We start from the raw sequence: 22,373 nt of genomic DNA on the forward strand, positions 1-22,373 counted from the left end.
CAGGACCTCCCCCTCCGGCTTCTTCACCTGCGGGATCGTCTAAGACCAGCCACACGGACAGCTGATGAAACTGTGGGTTTGCACCCAAAAAATATTTTCTGCACAAATTGTCATAAACGGTCTTGACCTGACTTCAATTTGGCATCGTAACCGGCTTCAGTGGGCGAATGCTCACCTTCGATGGCCACTGGCATGCTGGAGAAGTGTTCCCTTCACAGATTAATCCCAGGTTCAACTGTACCGGGCAGATGGCAGACAGCGTGTATGGCGTCGTGTGGGCGACCGGTTTGCTGATGTCAGCGTTGAGAATAGAGTGCCCCATGGTGGCGGTGGGGTTATGGTATGGACAGGCATAAGCTACGGGCAACAAACACAATTGCATTTTATCTATGGCAATTCAAACGTACAGAGATACCGTGACGAGATCCTGAGGTCCATTGTTGCGCCATTCATCTGCCGCCATCACCTCATGTTTCAGCATTATAACGCAAGGCCATGTTGCAAGGATCTGTATACAATTCCTGGAAGCTGGAAATGTCCTAGTTCTTCCATGACATGTATACTCACCAGACATGTCGCCCATTGAGCATGTTTGGAATGCTGTGGATTGACGTGTACGACAATGTTTTCTAGTTCGCATAGCCATTGAAGAGGAGTGGGACAACATTTCACCGGCCACAATCAACACCCCGATCAACTTTATGTGAAGGAGATGTGTCGAGCTGACTGGTTTTCTGATCCACTCCCCTACCCTTTTTAAGGTATCTGTGACCAACAGATGCATATCTGTATTCCCAGTCATGTAAAATCCATAGATTAGGGCCTAATGAATTTATTTAAATTGACTGATTTCCTTATATGAACTGTAACTCAGTAAAATCTTTGAAATTGTTGCATGTTGCGTTTATATTTTTGTTCAGTATACATTTTTTCAAGCATGGTTTTAAAAAATCCTTTACATTTGATTGTGTGGTGTTTATACACCTAGATTGGCTTTATCTTGATTGAAATGTTTGCATTATTAATTGTAATTTTTGTGAATGGTCAGATCATGTTTGAGCATGAGTTTTGGTTTGTGTGTGATTGTTTTAGATGGTCATTTCCTATTGATTGCTTTGTTCTTAGTTGAGAACGCTGCTTTCATGGTTGTTATAGTCACCTCTGACCTTGGTTTACCCTCTCCTCAGACCTCAAAATATGGCTTCATCATCACCAAGAGTTGCCAGTGCACCAGGGTTTCCATCCACTCAAGCGTCCTTTTCAGAGGCTCAATTGGAAGACTGCCCAGTGGACACGAGCATATTATGGGAGAAACCAACAAAGGACGGTCCACAGCTGGCCATGGATAGATCAAAAGAGGAGAGAGACATGGTGAGATTTATGGCAGATATAGTCCCATCTTGCCCAAGAACTGCCAGCATTCCAGGCTTTCCGTCTACACATCTGTCCAAAGAAGTCGAGGTAGAGAGGGAACCTAACATGGCAGATCTAATGCGAAGAGCGGCTGGCACACTCATATTCCCTTCTCTTGAAAGTCAGGTAGAGGAGTATACAGTCAACACTGAGGCAATTTGTGAGAAGACAGTGAAGGGGAAAGAAGGGGTGACCATTAGGTCCAGTCCACATTTGGACAGATTACAAGAAGAGCTAATGAAACACATGGTGACTGTGGAGCTATCGTGCCCTACTGCAGAAAGTATTCCCGGCTTCCCCTCTGCACCACACCCCAAAGCTGAGGTAGATCTAAGTATGTTGAGTCTTGTGCCCGCTTGTCCTAAAGTATCCAGTCTCCCGGGTTTCGCATCCACTGAGGGGGCTGCAACATTAGAGTGGCTTGTTGACCCTAAGCATATGTTTGAGCACTTGGAGAAGAAGAAAGAAGAAGAAACTGTTTTTCCAAAGGACAGATCAAAAGAAGACAGTGAAAAAATGAAAGCAATGGTTGCTTTGATGCCATGTTGCCCAAAACCATCACTGATTCCTGGTTTCCCCTCTGCACCACATCCAGAAGCTGAAGTGGTGACAAGTAGTGTGAATCTTGTTCCCTCCTGCCCTAAAGTTTCTAGTCTCCCTGGTTTTCCATCCATTGAGAAGGATAGGGAAGCAGGGTGGGTTGTTGATCAGAGCTCATTGTTCAAGATACCGTTAAAGGATAGGAAAGTCATTATTGACAACTTAAAGGTAGACAAAGAGGAAATTAAAACCAACTTTTCAATGCGGCCTTCATGTCCTGACGCTGCAAGGATCCCTGGCTTCCCGTCTGCACCACAACCCAATATGTTGAGTCTTCCCACTTTCCCTGAAGTTTCCTGTCTCCCTGGTTTCACATCTACTGAGGGGATTACAACATTAGAGTGGCTTGTTGACCCCAAGCCTATGTTTGAGCACTTGCAGAAGAGTAAGAAAGAAGAAGTTTTTCCAAAAGACAAATTTAGGAAGGAAGACATTGAAAAAATGAAAGCAAAGGTTGCATTGGTGCCATGTTGCCCAGAAGCATCCATGATTCCTGGCTTCCCCTCTGTACCGCAACCCCAAGATATATATTTTGAGCCAACTATACTCAGCCTTCTTTCATTGTGTCCAAAAGTCTCCAGTATTGCAGGTTTCCCATCTCGTCAGCAAACTGACAGAAAAGATTGGCACACAGATCTGCCCCAGGATCATCAGCCATTTTGGGAGAAGCAAATGAAGGTGAACCCAGTTTTGAAAATGGAAACGTCAGAAAAAGACCAAGCCAAGACGAACGGAATTGTGGCTCTGGTACCATCTTGTCCCAAAGTGGCTCGCAATCCTGGTTTCCCATCTGTATCACAACCCAAAGAGGTCTACTATGGGCCAAGTATTGTCAGTCTATCATGTCCAAAAGTCTCCAGTATTGCAGGTTTCCCATCCCGTCAGCAAACTAACAGAAAAGATTGGCACACAGATCTGCCCGAGGATCATCAGCCATTATGGGAGAAGAAAATGAAGGTGAAGCCTGTTGTTATAATGGAAAGATCAGAAATAGACAAAGAAAGTATGAAAGGAATAGTGGCTCTGGTTCCATCCTGTCCAAAAATGTCTCTGGTGCCTGGTTTCCCAACTATACCACAACCCAAAGAGGTCTATTATGGGCCAAGTATGATCCGTCTATCATGTCCAAAAGTCTCCCGTATTGCCGGTTTCCCATCCCGTCAGCAAACTGACAGAAACGATTGGCACACAGATCAGCCTGAGGATCATCAGCCATTATGGGAGAAGCAGATGAAGAAGATGATGTTATTGATGGAAATATCAGAAAAACAGAAACAAGATATGAAAGAAATGTTGGCTCTGGTACCATCTTGTCCGAAAGTGGCTCGTATCCCTGGTTTCCCATCTGTACCACAACCCAAAGTAGTATATTACGGGCCAAGTATTGTCAACCTTCTTCCATTGTGTCCAAAAGTCTCCAGTATTGCAGGTTTCCCATCCCGTCAGCGAACTGACAGCAAAGATTGGCACACAGATCTGCCTGAGGATCATCAGCCATTATGGGAGAAGAAAATGAAGGTGAAGCCTGTTGTTATAATGGAAAGATCAGAAATAGACAAAGAAAGTATGAAAGGAATAGTGGCTCTGGTTCCATCCTGTCCAAAAATGTCTCTGGTGCCTGGTTTCCCAACTGTACCGCAACCCAAAGAGGTCTATTATGGGCCAAGTATGATCCGTCTATCATGTCCAAAAGTCTCCCGTATTGCCGGTTTCCCATCCCGTCAGCAAACTGACAGAAAAGATTGGCACACAGATCAGCCTGAGGATCATCAGCCATTATGGGAGAAGCAAATGAAGAAGAAGATGATGTTATTGATAGAAATATCAGAAAAACAGAAACAAGATATGAATGAAATGTTGGCTCTGGTAGCATCTTGTCCGAAAGTGGCTCGTATCCCTGGTTTCCCATCTGTACCACAACCCAAAGTAGTATATTATGGGCCAAGTATGATCGGTCTATCATGTCCAAAAGTCTCCAGTATTGCCGGTTTCCCATCCCGTCAGCAAACTGACAGCAAAGATTGGCACACAGATCTGCCTGAGGATCATCAGCCATTATGGGAGAAGCAAATGAAGGTGAAGCCTGTTGTTATAATGGAAAGATCAGAAATAGACAAAGAAAGTATGAAAGGAATAGTGGCTCTGGTTCCATCCTGTCCAAAAATGTCTCTGGTGCCTGGTTTCCCATCTGTACCGCAACCCAAAGAGGTCTATTATGGGCCAAGTATTGTCAACCTTCTTCCATTGTGTCCAAAAGTCTCCAGTATTGCCGGTTTCCCATCCCGTCAGCAAACTGACAGCAAAGATTGGCACACAGATCTGCCTGAGGATCATCAGCCATTATGGGAGAAGAACATGAAGGTGAAGCCTGTTGTTATAATGGAAATATCAGAAATAGACAAAGAAAGTATGAAAGGAATAGTGGCTCTGGTTCCATCCTGTCCAAAAATGTCTCTGGTGCCTGGTTTCCCATCTGTACCGCAACCCAAAGAGTTCTATTATGGGCCAAGTATTGTCAACCTTCTGCCATTGTGTCCAAAAGTCTCCAGTATTGCAGGTTTCCCATCCCGTCAGCGAACTGACAAACATTATTGGCACACAGATCTGCCTGAGGATCATCAGCCATTATGGGAGAAGCACATGGAGGTGAAGCCAGTTGTGATAACGGAAAGATCAGAAATAGACAAAGCCGAGATGAAAGGAATAGTATCTCTGGTACCATCTTGTCCGAAAGTGGCTCGTACCCCTGGTTTCCCATCTGTACCACAACCCAAAGAGGTATATTATGGACCAAGTATCATCTGTCTTTCATGTCCAAATGTCTCCAGTATTGCAGGTTTCCCATCCAATCAGCAAACTGAAGGAAAAGATTGGCACACAGCTCCACCCAAGGAGCATCAACCATTATGGGAGAAGCAAATGAAGAAGCTGATTTTATTAATGGAAATATCAGAAAAAGACAAACAAGAAATGAAAGGAATGGTGGATCTGGTACCATCATGCCCTACTGCAGCAAGTATTCCTGGCTTCCCCTCTGCACCACATCCCAAAGCTGAGGTAGATATAAGTATGTTGAGTCTTGTGCCCACTTTCCCTAAAGTTTCCAGTCTCCCTGGTTTTGCATCCACTGAGGGGGCTACATATTTAGACCCCAAGCCTATGTTTGAGCTCTTGGAGAAGAAGAAAGAAAACATTCTCCCAGAAGACGGATCAATAGAAGACATTGACAAAACAAGAGCAATGGTTGCTTTGGTGCCATGTTGCACAGAAGCAGCCGGGATTCCTAGCTTCCCCTGTGCACCACAACCTAAGAAGGAAGTAAATAGTGTGGATTTCACACAATCGTGCCCCAAAATCTCCAGTCTACCAGGTTTGCCAACTACGGCCAAAGTCCCGACAGGAAATTCGCAGGTTGAACAGAAGCCTCTGTTTGAGAAGACACTGAAAGATGAGACCATAAGAATCCAAGATAGGTCAGCAGAATTCAAAGGAAATATGAAAAATCTAGTGGCACGTGAGAGTCTCACACCTGGGTTCCTGTCCTTACCACAACCTAAAGCAATGGAAGAACAAACCATGTCTGCTCTACACCCATCTTGTACAAATGAATCTACAGTAGCTGGATTACCTTCTAGACAGCCAATTGAATTAGCTCTGGCCCGGGGAGAAGAATCTGTGAGTTCTATGCAGCCATTGTATGAAAAACCCTTGAAGGATAGGTCAGAGGATACTGTACTTTTCAAGCCTGACCTAGGCAGTGCAGTTGGAGATGAAGGCCTTAAAACTATGGTTGCACTGGCACCATCTTGCCCTGAGGCAGCAAGCGTTCCTGGTTTTCCATCTGTGCCCCCTCACAGTCCAGAGTCTGTAGAGGCACATGGTAAGACGTGTGTGGTTAAGAATGTCATATTCTATTTCCAGTGACTCACATTGCAAGTGGAAAGCAACATTATTTTGCTTTTGGTTTTGAAGAGACAAGTATGCAGACAAAGGAGAAAGAGGTTGCTGGAGAACCAGCAGAGTATGTTCTAGATAAGGGGTAAGTGTTTGAGCATATGACTTTCTGCATGGATTGCAGTGGTAGTGGTAGTGATGTGTTGTTGTTTGTCTTATTTGGTCTGCCATGGCCACTGGAAAGCCAGGTATTTGAGCTCTGGAAAATCTCTGAACTTACTGTCCAGGGAAAATCTCACTTTGAAAAGTGAATATTCTGTTGACTCAAACCCAAATAATGTTGTCGACTGATCTTATAATCGTATTTGTGGCCAAAGCATAAATGAGAGAGAGAAAAATCCCACCGGTAACTTCTATCTCAAACAGACTGTTTCAAAAGTGCTTGCTATCAGCGGTCTACTCGCATGAATATTTTCTATGACCGGTACACACCATTCTGTTGTTGGGATACGCCCATACCATTCCAACAGAGAAAAGCTGCTTTATAACATAGTTAATTATCATTTTTGTAAGGAAAACTATTTCACTCTTATTGTAATTCATTCTAGGTCATATTTCATAGGAATCTGGAAACACTGAAAAGTTAGTTTTAAAGACTGCATGGCTTTTGGTCATTTTCAAGATGCTCTGCATCTGAGATGCGTTTTAGGTCTGTGAGCCTCTTACATGGCGGTCAATAATTATGGATTGAAATTCTTACTGAATTTGTGACGGGTGAGTCATTGTGGTGCATGCCAACGACTGTGTGTTTTTCTGTGTGTGGCATGGATTCTGTGGGGATGTTCTTTTCAATGTTCACCTCTCATGTTAGTGTCCTCAGCAGCCCACAAATAGAGAAGTCCACACCTGAGGAGATCCCAAAGCCCTCAGCAGTGTCAGAACCAGAGCTAGTCTTGGGGTGGGAGGTGCTGGAGGCTGATGGTTCTGTGGCAGAGAAGCCAGAGGAGGCCTCTGGTCTTCTACAGAATATTGTTGATGTCTTCTCCAGAGGGTAAGTGGGAGATTGGTGTGAGGCAAAATGTGTAGTGTCTTTTCTTTTTAGAAAGTAGAAGCATTCTGACTCATGAGTCCACTGAAGGTCATTATATTCACCAGTATCACCGTCATGTTCACTAGAGTTGTTTAGATTTCTGTTTGCATGTGATGGCATTTTCTATTTTTGATCTTCATCATGGATTGAAAAATCACCGTTTGGTTCAATTTTAGAACTTCGAGCAACTTTCGTATGCGATTAATAAAATCAATTTCTTGATGATTGAAGTTTGAGCGATCTGTGTTTATTCGCCTTGATTTCTGAGGAGACTTGAGACTTTGTGTATGGTTGGCATGCTCCAAATGTGTATCACTCTTGTTTTATGGTTCAATCCCTCACTTACTGTTAGTATCCCTCTCTCACAGTTATGAAACAGTAGCAGCCATTTTGGGTCCGTCTGGTTCACCTCCAACAGAAGATGTAGACAGTGGTGTTGTGGATCCAGAGGACAGTGCAGTCCCATCAGAGAGCTCCTCTGATCCTGTCCCAGATATATCTATCCTTGTTCAGGAAGCAGTGTCTGGAGAGGCACCGCATGTTGTGGGTGAAACCAATCCAACTATAGAGCTCCCAACCACACCCGAGCCATCCTTGTTGACGGTGGAACACAAGCAATCCAACTCTCCATCGGCAGTGAGACAAGACAGTGAGGATGGGTTCATTGGAGTCGAAGGCCCAAGCAGTATGAGAAAATGGCCGCCGTTGACGGAGGCTGACCTTACTGAGATCTCCAGAGGAGAGTTTGTGGTAACTGGGGAAGAAGAGGTTACCCTTGACTCATGGGCACAAATAGGGGAGAAGTCAACATTCAAAGTGCAGGATGATGTTGAAGTTTTTTCAGCAAGGTCACCTATCGAGACAGAATTATCACCTTCATCACACCTGGACAAGGGGTGAGTGTCATGGCAGCAAACCCGTCTCGGAACTATTTGCCTGCACGGCTTGAGAATCCAAATTCGTTTACTTGCAGTTGTAACATTGTCTCTTGTTCGCATAATGGTTTGCTCAGCAATGCTTGCTACTCAGTGAACTGTGATGGACAAGTCTACAGTACAGAATTTTGGATGGGTTTAAGCTGCTTCTTGACGCTTAAGACACTTGTTTGTGGGTCCAGGTCATCAGTGTCTTTGCGCTGTTTATGCTGCTATGTCAGACGCGTAACAAATATATGTGTGTGAGCGCATGTTTGTAATTCAAGCAAAGGAACATGGACGATTTGTATGAGTTAATACTGGTCACTGTGTTGAGTTGTTCTCTTGTAACACTTCAGTGTCTCCTCTGTGGACTTGGGTATGCAACTGTCTCTATGTAGTCATTTGCTGGCTTATGGAATGTAGCTTTTGTGAAAAATCATTGTTGAAAGGTTGTTTTTTTTGATAATATAATTAAACAGAAAAACGTTGTTTAAAGTGAGAAGTTAGGCCTGGAATAGAATCTAATTCTATAGCAAGACATGAGTCATGACTGTATTTTTTTTTCTTTAAGCCCCCAACACACAATCACAGAAGAAGACTCCGGCCCTACCTCACAACCTACTGCAGACAAGTTGCTGGTAGAGGACAAGTCTGAAGGATATATAGTACCCATACCAGATAAACCCTCTGATGATCAGACTGTCACCCCAGTCACCTCAGTTGAAACACAATCAGAAGTTGCCCCCCCTCAGAGAGGCAGAAATAAAAAAAGATCCCTTCCACGAGAGTCTCAACAAAAAGCAGATGGCCAAGGAAGTGTGGCTACCCAGGATGTCGCTGCACAGGTAACAACTAAACTGGTCGCTCCTCATCGTGTGAAGAAAAAAGAGGGAAGTCTTCCTCCAGAAACTCAACAGGAAGCTGATGATCAAGGGATTGTATTTAATGTAGTCCCTTCACAGCCTCTAAGGAGAAAAGACAGCCTCAGTCCAGAGCGCAAACAAAAATCTGAGAATGTGTCTGCACAGAAGCCCATTGATGTAGTCACTTCCTGCTGTCTGAAGAGAAAAGACAGTAATCTTTTAACAGAACCTCTAGAGAAAGCTGATGGTCAGAAGGGTTTCGCTACCCAGGCAGCTCCTCAGGAGGTCCCATCACGGCCTGGCAGTAAAAGAGACCGTAGTCTTTCAACAGAGCCCCAACAGAAAGCTGAGGCCCCTGTCCAGGCGCACACAGAAGTGGTCCCTCCTTGCCGTACTAAGAAAAGAGACCGTAGTCTTCCAGCAGAGTCTCCACACCGACCTTTGAGGAGAAAGGAAAGCTTCACTAAAGACACATCAACACAGGCAACTAGCCTGGTCCCACCTCCGCGCCCAAGGAGAACCTCTAGAGCCTCCAGTGCAGAACCTTCAGAGAAACTTGGCCAGGGAGCCACTGAACTGATTCTACCACAGCCAACTCAGAAGGCTGATGAGCCAGAGAATTTGATTGCCCAGGCGGTCACCAAGCTGATTCCACCTCAGCGCACAAGGAAAGCGTCTTTCTCTACCGAACATCGACAGAAAGCTGACGATTTAGAGAGTGCTACTGGTCAGGTCACAACTGTTCCCCTAACACCAGATCATGTGCCGACAGAGTCGTACACTGACTTTGGTGTGAGAGAGACTGCCCCCCTCTTGATCATCAGAAAAATAGCCCCGCCAAGGCGCAGCAAGAAAACAAATTCTACCCCAGTGGAATCAGGCAAAGCAGAAGATGTGGTTGTAGAGGCCCTGAATGCTGCCAACCAGGGGTCTGCAGCACCATCCCAGATAGAGGATCTGATGATAGACTCGATTGAAAAGGTTGAGACTGAGATGCAGTCTCAGAAAGTCACAGAAATGGCCACTGAGCCAGTTGAAGATAAGCCACACTTTGAAGGAGTTGCCGTGAATTTGACAGTAATTTATAGGCCGCTCATTGACAAGTAAGTTCATGTATTTCATATTGCAGTACACCTACTGTAATCTTAAAACAGTATCAAAGCAATTACTGTACAATGACATACCATACAATACCGTAGAATTGACTGTATTATACTGTGAAAAAAAGTCAATGCTGCTGTAATCGAATGGATGAATGAATGAATGGATGGATGGAGGGGAGAATGAAATTCATTGTGGGGATTGGGGTTTGTATTTCACATGATTTTACTGTAATTACATGGGATTGGTGCGAGCAGGTTGGCTGCTAGGTAATGTGTTTACATATCGCAACATATCAAATAAATATTTGGTGTTTTATATCACTTCCACTTCTAGAGGCCTTAACAAAGGCTTCTAAACAGGCTATGACTACAGGGCAAAACAGACCAAAAGGACAAGGCAAAATGCTCAACCATTAAAGGTTTAAGACTTGTTGCAACTCCAATCCTGTCCCCTATATATTTTAATTTGATGGGGCACTACTACCACATACCAGTTCAATTGGTACAGCTCTCTCTAACAGGTGCAAAAAATATAGCCTCTTACAAGACATGCCTCAAAATATGTTAATGAGCCAGAAACAACAATACCATTCACCCACTAGTGGTCAAAAGGTTTTTGGCGCTCCCAAAATACAGTACGGTACTGTATTCTTTGGAATGGATTACAGTACCATTCAAAATACACCAATTATTTCCCCACCCACAACAATTTCCCACAATGCACCATAATTTACAGTATAACTGCAGTGTCATGCTTCACAGTATTTTACTGTTGATAATACCCCAAATTAGCGCATAAATTTTAGTTTTCCATTACAGTGCAGCTCAGAAGGTATCAACAGAGGACACTGCGCCAGAAGTAAAGACTGAGGACAAGCAGGAGTACTTACCAGTCCCAAAGCCTCGTGGGAAACGAGACCCGACCCCACCTGTCCATTTAGATGCTACCAGACCAAAGACCTGGCATGCCTCTAGTGGGGATGACAACGATTCTACCAGAGAGAGAGGACGTTCACTTGCAGCCTCAGCCTCTGTGCTGGAACCACCTCGACGCAGCAAGAGGAGCAGTAGTCTTCCTCCCGTACCCCCTGGGTGCCAGCCTGCAGCGTCTGGTGAAGTGGTGGTTGTTCCTCTGCGTAGGAGGAGGAGTAGACTAAACATAGAACAATCAAGCGTGCCTGTTCCAGTTCCCCGCTCGAAAAAACGCCTCAGTTCCTCTTTCTCCGATGGAACTCCTTCAATGGACTCCTCATTCACTAGGCAGACCGATTCCCTTGAGGGCTCGTTGTCTCTCTCTCAGGAAGACAAACAAGTCATCAGTCAGGAAGCCACAGAGGGTTCAATATCATTAACCTCAAGCATGGTCTCCGAAGGGAGCTTTGTCACAATTCTTCACTCAGAGGAGATATCACCAGAAGTTATTTTCTGTGAAAAGGGACTGGAGGAGAGTGGGGAGAGCTGGACCTTCACAGATACCGCTATGGTCACTGTGACTTTCACAGATACTGTAAGTGAGGACATTGAGAGGGGTTCAGAGGCAGAAACTGTCTTTGAGAAGGGACTGGAGGAGAGCATGGAGAGCTTGACCTTTACAGATACTGCCATTGTCACTGAGTCCTTCACAGAAACCCCTAAGTTCTTCGCAGACACTGTTAGTGAGGACATTGAGAGGGGATCAGAGGCAGAAGTTCTTGACCAGACCTCTCCAACCACTGCTACACCAGCTGAGGACGACTGGTTACATGTTAAGGGAGCCAAAGAGACAGAGAAGATGGAGATAGAGAGAAAATACATGGGGGTTGAAGAGGTGGACTTTGGCTTTGAGTCAGTAGACGTAGCTTCCGGTGGCTTAGATGAAGAGAGGTACTGTATGTTATGTTGGACACACATGTGCAAAAGAGTGTTTACATTTTTGAGTGCATTTACATGTAGGGGAGAGTGGGGTAAGTTTAGACATTAACGATCAGCATCACTCCGTCAAGGGAAATAATGTATTATTTCTAACAAAGATATTTACATATATTTCAGGATGTTGTGTATCCCTGGAAATAATCAGAATTCATGTAAACATAACCGTTTTGAAAACATATCTTGTCCAAAAAAGTGGTCATTTGGCACAACTTACTCCGGGTATGGGGTAAGTTGAGCCGTGGGACGGGGTAAATCAAGCCGCCTACAAATGTCTGTACTGAATGAAATATTACCACTACCTTTTTAAAATCATGTCTATCTTTATCTCCCAAACACAATTCAACACAATAAAAAATATATTTTTGTCTTTTAATCATTTGAAGCATCTTTTAACACAGGCTTAACACCGAACAAACACTTTGTACTTAAAAAAAAAAAAACTTATAACATAAGCCAGGCCCTGTTGTTACCTCATACTCCAGTGATAATGCCTTGCATTATGTCTGGGAAGAAAACACTTGCCAATGGCTCAACCATTGGCTCAATTTACCCCAACCATGGCTATTGGCTCAACCATTGGCTCAATTTACCCCAACCATGGCTATTAGCTCAACCATTGGCTCAATTTACCCCAACCATGGCTATTGGCTCAACCATTGGCTCAATTTACCCCAACCATGGCTATTGGCTCAACCATTGGCTCAATTTACCCCAACCATGGCTATTGGCTCAACCATTGGCTCAATTTACCCCAACCATGGCTATTGGCTCAACCATTGGCTCAATTTACCCCAACCATGGCTATTAGCTCAACCATTGGCTCAATTTACCCCAACCATGGCTATTGGCTCAACCATTGGCTCAATTTACCCCAACCATGGCTATTGGCTCAACCATTGGCTCAATTTACCCCAACCATGGCTATTGGCTCAACCATTGGCTCAATTTACCCCAACCATGGCTATTGGCTCAACCATTGGCTCAATTTACCCCAACCATGGCTATTGGCTCAACATACCCCAAGGCAAACATTTTGACTATATTTTCCCATACAGCTTCAAGGATGCACTTTCATACTAGGTTAAGGATTGCATATTGAAGCTTATAGAGACCCCAACTGATCTTTAAAGATCTCCTTTTGGTTTAGATACAAGCATCATGAAACCTCTAATGCAATAAATGAGTCTTAGTGGGAATCCTAACTTGCTTTGCACTTTTTCCCATGTGGGTTCTTTCTTCACGTACTCCATGGAATGATGACCTCTTCCTAAATCTTTGGTATAATGATTAGAAACAAGGGCGACTCAACTTACCCCTTTAGCTCAACTTACCACTCTCTCCCCTACTTGTTTATAATTCTACTACTACTGCTACTATGCTTGCATGAAAATGAACTGTTTGAGAATATGCCATATATTTCATCCATTGCAATTGTTTTAAATGTGTTGCTACTAAACAGTTTGAAGAACAAAATCCAGAGCAAAACATTGTTGCTGCGTAGTCAAGTCATATTAAATCCCTGTCTTTCTCTTTTTAGGCAGCAGGAGGGAGCAGAGGAGCCAACAACGCCTGAACGCAGACCTGCAAACTCTCAGGAAATGGGTCAAGACAGTGCTGCTTCTCCAGAAGTACGCTATTTATAGTCGTATCAGTTGACCAATCTTCCACCATCCATTTTGTTTCATCATTGACTTTCATCATAAATGACTTACCACCATCATAAATGAAATCATAAATGTTGACTACCCTCATAAATGTTGACCACCATCATAAATGTTGACTTGACTCCACCATCATAAATGTTGACCACCACCATCATAAATGTTGACTCCTTACCACCATCATAAATGTTGACTCCTTACCACCATCATAAATGTTGACTCCTTACCACCGTCATAAATGTTGACTCCTTACCACCATCATAAATGTTGACTCCTTACCACCATCATAAATGTTGACTCCTTACCACCATCATAACTGTCAATTTTGTCAATGACAAAACAACACTTTTTTTGTAGTTATTGCTGTGTGATACCTGGTCATTTCTATACCATAAAATGAAGTGCCACCTAGATTTAACTCCGAATTGACCTATTATATTTGATCTCGTGTTGTTTTAGGGCCTCATGGCCAGTCCTGGCCTGGTCACTTCCAGCCAGTCACTACTGGAGTGGTGTCAGGAGGCCACCAAAGAACACAAGGGGGTCAAGATCACTAACTTCAGCACATCCTGGAGGAACGGCCTGGCCTTCTGTGCCCTTCTACACCACTTCCACCCGGACAGGATGTAGGTACCGTCTGTGGAGAGCTTAGACATGAACATAAACAGGCATTATGTTATGGTTTCTTTAACCTTTGAAAATGACATCATGATCATTTTTTGTGTTAACTTGTTTCCTGTTCTTGTGTATCGATTTTATTCTCTCTCTTCGCTACTTAGAAACTTTGAGATGCTGGACCCTTATGACATCAAGCGCAACAACAAGAAGGTGATTTCCCACATGTTATTTTGGCGTGTGATAATCAGTCAATCAGTATAATGTGCTAACCCATCATTTCCTAGGCCTAGAATTATTATCATGAAGTGTTTAGCACCTGAACATTTTACCAGTGGTGGAAAAAGTACCCAAAAGTAAAGATACCCTAATAGAAAATGAGTCAAGTAAAAGGGAAAGTCACCCAGTAAAATAGTACTTGAGTAAAAGTTTTTGGTTTTAAATATACTTACATTTTTGAGTGCGTTTACTGTAGGGGAGAGTGGGGTGAGTTGAGCAATTTTTTACATTCTGCATTACTCTGTCAAGGGAAATATAATATAGTTTCTAACAAAGATATTTACATATATTTCAGGATGTTCAGGATATATCCCTGGAAATAATCAGAATTCATGTAAACATGACAGTCTAAGTCTCAAAAGTAAAAGTATAAATCATTTCTTATATTAAGCAAACCAGACGGCACAATGTTCTTGTTTTATTATTTTATATAGCCAGGGGCACACTCCAACACTTATGGTTAGTGAGACCGCCAGATCAGAGGCAGTAGGGATGACCAGGGATGTTCTCTTGTAGGTGTGTGAATTGGTAAATGTTTCTGTCCTGAAAATGTATGGAGTAAAAGTACATTATTTTCTTTCGGAATGTAGTGGAGAAAAAGTAAAAGTTGTCAAAAATAGAAATGGTAAAGTACAGAGACCCCCCAAAAATGACTTAAGTAGTAACTGAAAGTATTTTTACTTAAGTACTACTGCATTTTACCCATCCACCCCATCTCCTCTTTAACCCCCAGGCTTTCGACGGCTTTGCTGAGCTGGGCATTTCTCGGCTGATGGGGCCCTCAGACATGGCCCTCCTGGCCGTGCCTGACCGCCTCATCGTCATGACCTACCTCAACCAGATCCGCACCTACTTCTTGGGCCAGGAGCTGAGCGTGCTGCACATAGAGGCGGACAGCAGCGAGTCCAGCTACGGCGTAGCCGGGGAGAGCAGGGAGGTCCCCGACCCGGAGGCCGCTGCACGCTACTGTCAACGGATCCAAGATGAGACCCTCACAATGAACACCAATGGGGGCGCTGCAGAGAAGGAGGCGTATAGTGACACTAAGGAGGGCACCAATGGGGACGTGGTCCCGCCCCCTAGAACCAAACGGCTACAGGCTGCAGGGGCAGGAGGAGGGGCCCAGGCCCCCGTCGCACCCCCCAGGACACACTTCTTATCTGCCAAGTCTGGGTTCTCCCAGCTAAAGGATGCAGATCTGGTTAAGAAGCGGCGGTCGCAACGCAGGTCAATAGACGAGGCAGACACACCCGAGGTAAGCGGCCTACGATCTCTCTCTCTGTCTCGCTCCTCTCTCCACTTTCTGCCACTTAACCTGCTATCTCTCTCTCTCTCTCTCTCTCTCCACTTTCTGCCACTTAATCTGCTATCTCTCTTTCTCCATCTCTGAGAGTGATTCCTTTGTTGTATTTACAGGTTGCTACAGGTCAGGAAGAGGGTGGAGCTACCAGAAGGAAATCAGAAACAGGTACGTACAGTATATTGATTTTGTATGATGTTATTGGAGTTTACACCCACACAGACTTACTGAGTCTCCATTTTCCATTTTCCCAACACCCATCAGAGGTGCAGTGGCTAGGAGAGCGAGAGAGAGAGAGAGAGTACAGACACAAGTCATCACAGTTTTCTTTGCTGTACTTGGCTCATCCACCCCCTGAGCATTGGCATCACTCACTCTAATTACTTTGATGGTTTCCTGTCATTAGGATCAGTCCTTGGCCTATCACACTATGCTAATTGCCATTGCAGTCTAGTTTTCCACTTTAATGCTTGTCTAGTAATTGCTCAGTGGAGCTACTGCATTATGCTCCTATGTATTTCCTTACACTGTGCTTGTGTGTATTTTCCATATAGAATGGGAAGCTGGTGAAGAAGGACGATCGGCTGAGGAGGGGTGCCAGGTCTGTCACTTTCACAAATCCCTGCCTGCCGCTGTCATAAACACTTACGTGCATCAAGGAAATACCAATGTTCTGTATATGAAGGAAGTGTGTGTGTGTGTGTGTGTGTGTGTGTGTGTGTGTGTGTGTGTGTGTGTATGTGTGTGTGTGTGCATGTGCGTGTGCGCATGCGTCCAGGACGCCAGCCAGTATGCACTGAGTGAGATGAAGGCCCTGGAGACGGAACAGAAGCACATTGACAGCAGGGCAGACATAGTGGAAAGGAGACTACGCCGACTGATGGAGTCAGGTGATGAGGGAGGGAGGGAGGGGGTGAAGAAAGAGAAAGAAAAATACCCTTGAATAAATGTTCAGTATTTTCAAGGCTTCTTCTTTATAATGATGCCCTCTCTGTCTCCATACATGTAGGTAGTGACAAGATGCAGGAGGAGAAGCTGATTCAGGAGTGGTTCACTCTGGTCAACAAGAAGAACGCCCTCATCAGGAGACAAGACCAACTGCAGCTACTGTAAGATCCACCATCCCCGCCGTGTTCTCCACCATTACCTTGTGCTTTAAACAACTCTGACATATTATAGATCCGTGACATTGATCTAACCAAAAGTTATTCCGCTCCACAGACAAGAAGAGCAGAACCTGGAAACGAGGTTTGAGATGCTGAACCGAGAACTGAGAGACATGATGGCTATTGAAGGTAAAACTGCAGTACTGATATACTGAGCTACAAGATTCATGGTGCAACTCTTTGGTCATAGTGACATACAATAGCAAGAATCTGTCTTAAAGCTCGAATCCTTAATTGAAACAATAACACTGTTTTTCACCCCTCCCCGGTTTGTCTAAAAAGCTAAGGGATGGGGCTGGATAAATGTAACCCCTCTCAAATTCATAGACAGAGCTAATTAATGCAATGACTGACCATACATGAGATCAAATGTATAGTTTTTAACCATGTTTTGAGGCTTTACATTTACGTTGTTTACAAACATTAGAGTAAAACACGCTTATGGGGTTCGACAGTTGAACTAAGCTCACGAGGCGTTTATAAGTTCTATTCTTCAAGAATCAATGGGTATATATATATATCATCAATTTCTAAGTCCAAAAATGGATGTAGCAGCTAAGGATTCTAGCTTTGAGTCTGCAAAGGAAATCTGAAGTATGGCGTTAAGCTTTGGGTGTGATTGACTCACGCTAGTTCATCTGTTTGGAAAAGCCAGACCTACCAACTGTGCCAAGTGATATCTGCCCTCGAGTTGGTTTGAGGAAGTGATCCTTTCTTTAATGTCATAATTTATCTGAATCCTTTATTTACTTCCAGTTTCATCATTAGGTTCTAGATCTTTAAAGAGGTCCTCCCGAGTGGCGCAGCGGTCTAAGGCACTGCAGTGCTTGAGGTGTCAATACAGATCCGTGTTCTATTGGTCGCGGCAGTCGGCCGCGACCAATAGAGACCCAATGACGCGACGCACAATTGGCCCAGAGTCGTCCGGGTTAGGGGAGGGTTTGCCCGGCTGGGATGTCCTTGTCCCATCGCGCTCTTGCGACTCCTGTGGCGGGCGTGGCGCAGTGCATGCTGACACGGTCGCCAGGTGTACGGTGTTTCCTCTGACACATTGGTGCGGCTGGCTTCCGGGCTAAGTGAGCAGTGTGTCAAGAAGCAGTCCGGCTTGGCAGGGTCGTGTTTCGGAGGATGCATGGCTCTCGAACTTCGCCTCTCTCGAGTCCGCACGGGAGTTGCAGCGATGGGACAAGACTGTAACTACCAATTGGATATCACGAAATGGTAGAGAAAAAGGGGTAAAATATATATATATATATATTTCATTGATCTTTAAAGAGACGTTTAAAAGTAAGCTACAGGGGATTCTTGTTATGTTTCACACGCTATTAGAATGTTATTAGAGCAAGGTGAAAGCCAATAGAGTAAAAAAAGGAGAAAGACCAAGAATCCAAGAAAAAGCTGGTCATGGAACTAAATTGCACATTGGCAACGCAACAACTCTTTTTCTACTCTGTACCACCCTCAATCCTGTATCACTCTTTCCCTGTCTTCCTCTCCTCCACTCCCACTCTTCCACTCCCTTCTTTCTGTCCTCCAGAGTGGCAGAAGACAGCGGCCCATAAGCACAGGGAGCAGCTGCTACTGCAGGAGCTGGTGTCTCTGGTCAACCTGAGGGACGAGCTGGTCCACGACATGGATGCCAAGGAGAGAGGGTGAGACAGCCATGTCTGCATATTTGGCCCCTCAAGTTTATGAGCAAAAAAACCAACATTTATTTATTTTCATGGTTGGACATAAAATACTGTAAAAAAGACCAGGAAAACAGCTGCAAGTTATTTTAATTTTTGCAATCTGTTCCCAAGTATTCCCACACATAATAGAGAGACACGTGATCATATACAGGTTTCTACGCAAGGTTTGAAATCCTTATGTTTTAGTCAAATATTATATCTGTTTGGGCTTCTTGCGGTCCATTTACAGTCTACAAATGATTTGTAATTAAGTTCTGGTCCCGACCATCCGCTCAAGATAAAATCGTCCCACGGCTGAATCTAATTGATGATCCCTGCCCTATTTAGTGCACTACTTGTGCCCCAGGTCAAAAGTAGTGTACTATATAGGGAATAGGGTGCCCCAGGTCAAAAGTAGTGTACTATATAGGGAATAGGGTGCCAATTGGGAAGCAGTCACACATGCTGAACACACACAGCAAAACACTTGACACCCTCTGCTACACATAAACCACGGGTGTATCCATCTGTTAATACTGTATATGGGGTGACAGTATGCGACGGGGTCAATGAGATATCAGGTGTCTTTGTGAGCTTTGTCTTCCACTGCCACACGGTTGAACCTAAGTCCGATAGAGTGACTATTTGCTATGGGACTACTGTTCTAGCAGGTCTATCTCCCTGTCCTCTCTGCCTAGGGCTCTGGAGGAGGATGAGAGGCTGGAGAGAGGCCTGGAGCAGAGACGCAGGAAGTACAGCAAGAAGAGCAAGGAGGAGAAGTGTGTGCTGCAGTGAGGCCTGGCGCCGGACACACCTGAACCAGGCAGCCCTGTGGAAGGTCACCTGGGTGCACTTTGGGACTGATGCTGTATGTGTGTGGCTCATGACATCAACACTGCATGGAGGAAATTGAGAACAGTGTTATGTGACTGCACTAAGAGGACGGAAAACGATGTTCGCCCCTCCCCCCACACCCCTCCATGATATGACTGAGCCTCAATCCAACCTATGACTGGTTATCATCAGTCGCTTTGCTCTTCAGATTGTGTTTTGATTGGATTGAAGTGTTTTTCTTGTCACATATTTTTCTATATGGATGCAGAGTTTGTGTGTACCTGTGTTTGTGCGTGCGAATGTGTGCGCTGATGCGTGTCATTGTGAGTGCAATCTATGACTGTATGGCGTTATTTTGTATATTAACGTCGGGTCACAAAGACATATCCCTAACTAACCTATCACCCGATAGTTGCCTTACTGTAGAATCTGTTACAGTAGTGTATTGTTTCATGGGTTACGTATAAAAAGGTATTTTCCACTGAATGGCATATTATGGACGGGACAGGGCTCCAGTTACTATGTATAACAAAGACCAACTTTAGGCCCATGCAGCAGGTGGATTGATTCACCCGTCTTCACCTCTACAGTTACATGAAGCTGACAGGAGCGGTCTGTGATTTATTGCCAATTACAATGGAGAGATGGACGGCAAGTACTCAACTTGTGCCAAACAAATGTTGCAAAAAAAGGATCTTTCTTATTTCTTGCAGTGTGTTGGCTTGCCCTGTGCAGACGGCACACAGCAAACATCTGTTGTCTTGATTGTTTATCGACGCAGATGTCGAGGAAAGAAGAAAACCGACATTGTCGACTAGGTCTTGGTATTGAAGATGTTAAATGCTTACTTGCAGGGCTCCGACGCTCAACCAGAGTGGGAGATTGTAGGGAGGAAAGGGAAAAGAACTGTGGAGTCTATACGGTAGCAAGTTTCGTACCCTACAGCTCGGTGTCTGAAAGAACAAAACCGTTTTAACTTATCCAAAATAATTTATGGTTTTATTTATTGAAAAGGTATTCAACAGATAATCTTACAGATCCAGCCTGTCAAATGTGCCTTTTGACCAGACCCATAGTTTTTTTTTAAATGACTGGAAGTAGGAACTTTGTTCCAGGTCTGGATATGTTTATGCAGTGAGTTTGAGTTCAGTTACTGTTTTGTGACATTAGCCTTGTAATGTCTTGTTTTCCATTGATTGGGTTTTGTTGTTTTATTAATTCAATGAATTGACGCAGAAGCTGTGGAGTCTGAAAAGGAAATGATCTAAAATACTAGAGAACAGCAATATTCAGAACAGAAAACATCAGGCAAATGCATGTTTTGTAGTATTACTATATATAGTCTTATGCACGTGGTTATGACAGAGGATGTAATGTGCAAAAGTGTATGCAGTAAACAATTAACCCTAACATGGTCTAAAAAAAAAACACTTTACTGTTGCAGAAAAATATTCTAAGATTAAAACACCAGCACTTCCTTACTGCAGTATTACTATCATTTGGCCAAGATTGGACCAGAGGTTGATATTAGCTTGACCTCTGCGGCGCAACACAACAGAGTAAAAACTAGACTCTGTCCTGAGTGATTTTGGGATGCCATTTGACTGAGAGTGAAAAACAATTTGACGGTGAAGTGTTCGAACTTGTGTTCCAGTCTGTGCCTCCTCTGCCACCCTGTTGTTAGTTACTGTGGTAATGTTTACTATTCCCTGTGTGAGTTTGAGAAATGTGCTTTTGAGTTTTCTGAAATAGCTTTTTGGGGAAGTTTTTCTGTTTGTTTTAATGTTACGTGTACATTTGCACTATTTGTAATGTTTGGAAAATAAAAGCTATTTTGGATGACTCGGAGGAACCACAATGCGTCTATTTAATGCAACATTTTCATATGGAAATCATTCATGAATCCTTACACTTCAAGGTGGATGCATACAGTCGTGGCCAAAGGTTTTGAGAATGACACAATTATTAATTTCCACTAAGTTTTCTGCTTCAGTGTCTTTAGATATTTTTGTCAGATGTTACTATGGAATATTGAGGTATAATTACAAGCATTTCATACGTGTCATCAAAGGCTTTTATTGACAATTACATGAAGTTGATGCAAAGAGTCAATATTTGCAGTGTTGACCCTTCTTTTTCAAGACCTCTGCAATTCAACCTGGCATGCTGTCAATTAACTTCTGGGCCACATCCTGACTGATGGCAGCCCATTCTTGCATAATCAATGCTTGGAGTCTGTCAGAATTTGTGGGGTTTTGTTTGTCTACCTGCCTCTTGAGGATTGACCACAAGTTTTCAGTGGGATTAGGGTCTGGGGAGTTTCCTTCCCATGGACCCAAAATATCGATGTTTTGTTCCCCGAGCCACTAAGTTATCACTTTTGCCTTATGGCAAGGTGTTCCATCATGCTGGAAAAGGCATTGCTCGTCACCAAACTGTTCCTGGATGGTTGGGAGAAGTTGCTCTCGGAGGATGTGTTCCATTCTTTATTCATGACTGTTCTTCTGCAAAATTGTGAGTAAGCCCACTCCCTTGGCTGAGAAGCAAGCCCACACATGAATGGTCTCAGGATGCTTTACTGTTAGCATGACACAAGACTGATGGTAGAGCTCACCTTCTCTTCTCCGGACAAGCTTTTTTCCAGGTGCCCCAAACAATTGGGGATTCATCAAAGAAAATGACTACCACAGTCCTCAGCAGTCGAATCCCTGTACCTTTTGCAGAATATCAGTCTGTCACTGATGTTTTTCCTGGAGATAAGTGGCTTCTTTGCTGCCCTTCTTGACACCAGGCCATCCTCCAAAAGTTTTTGCCTCACTATGCGTACAGATGCACTCACACCTGCCTGTTGCCATTCCTGAGCAAGCTCTGTACTGGTAGTGCCCCGATCCCGCAGCTAAATCAACTTTAGGAGACGGTCCTGGTACTTGCTGGACTTTCTTGGGTGCCCTGAAGCCTTCTTCACAACAATCGAACCGCTCTCCATGAAGTTCTTGATGATCCGATAAATGGTTGATTTAGGTGCAATCTTACTGGCAGCAATATCCTTGCCTGTGA

The 22,373-nt window shown here is 44.0% G+C and overlaps 1 protein-coding gene across 8 annotated transcripts in view; it reads left to right on the plus strand.

The window, feature by feature from the left end:
* Window positions 1-21,158, plus strand: part of LOC112260080 (EH domain-binding protein 1-like protein 1) — a 62,366-nt gene extending 41,208 nt beyond the window's left edge. For 3 of the 8 annotated variants that reach the window (XM_042328473.1, XM_042328468.1, XM_024434909.2), the window contains 17 exons: window positions 1,188-5,893; window positions 5,986-6,052; window positions 6,779-6,958; window positions 7,366-7,893; window positions 8,486-9,880; window positions 10,700-11,743; window positions 13,329-13,419; window positions 13,912-14,078; window positions 14,232-14,280; window positions 15,080-15,601; window positions 15,763-15,814; window positions 16,201-16,247; window positions 16,425-16,536; window positions 16,656-16,755; window positions 16,868-16,941; window positions 18,350-18,464; window positions 19,181-21,158. In XM_042328473.1, the coding sequence (XP_042184407.1) occupies window positions 1,188-5,893; window positions 5,986-6,052; window positions 6,779-6,958; window positions 7,366-7,893; window positions 8,486-9,880; window positions 10,700-11,743; window positions 13,329-13,419; window positions 13,912-14,078; window positions 14,232-14,280; window positions 15,080-15,601; window positions 15,763-15,814; window positions 16,201-16,247; window positions 16,425-16,536; window positions 16,656-16,755; window positions 16,868-16,941; window positions 18,350-18,464; window positions 19,181-19,277 (9,346 nt within the window). In that variant the 3' untranslated portion in view covers window positions 19,278-21,158. The remainder of the gene's footprint in view (window positions 1-1,187; window positions 5,894-5,985; window positions 6,053-6,778; window positions 6,959-7,365; window positions 7,894-8,485; window positions 9,881-10,699; window positions 11,744-13,328; window positions 13,420-13,911; window positions 14,079-14,231; window positions 14,281-15,079; window positions 15,602-15,762; window positions 15,815-16,200; window positions 16,248-16,424; window positions 16,537-16,655; window positions 16,756-16,867; window positions 16,942-18,349; window positions 18,465-19,180) is intronic. The other 5 variants (XM_042328469.1, XM_042328471.1, XM_042328472.1 and 2 more) reach the window with 5 other exon arrangements.
* Window positions 21,159-22,373: the final 1,215 nt, after the last annotated feature.

The sequence above is a fragment of the Oncorhynchus tshawytscha genome, linkage group LG10 (assembly GCF_018296145.1).
Source record: "Oncorhynchus tshawytscha isolate Ot180627B linkage group LG10, Otsh_v2.0, whole genome shotgun sequence".
Lineage (NCBI taxonomy): Eukaryota > Metazoa > Chordata > Actinopteri > Salmoniformes > Salmonidae > Oncorhynchus > Oncorhynchus tshawytscha.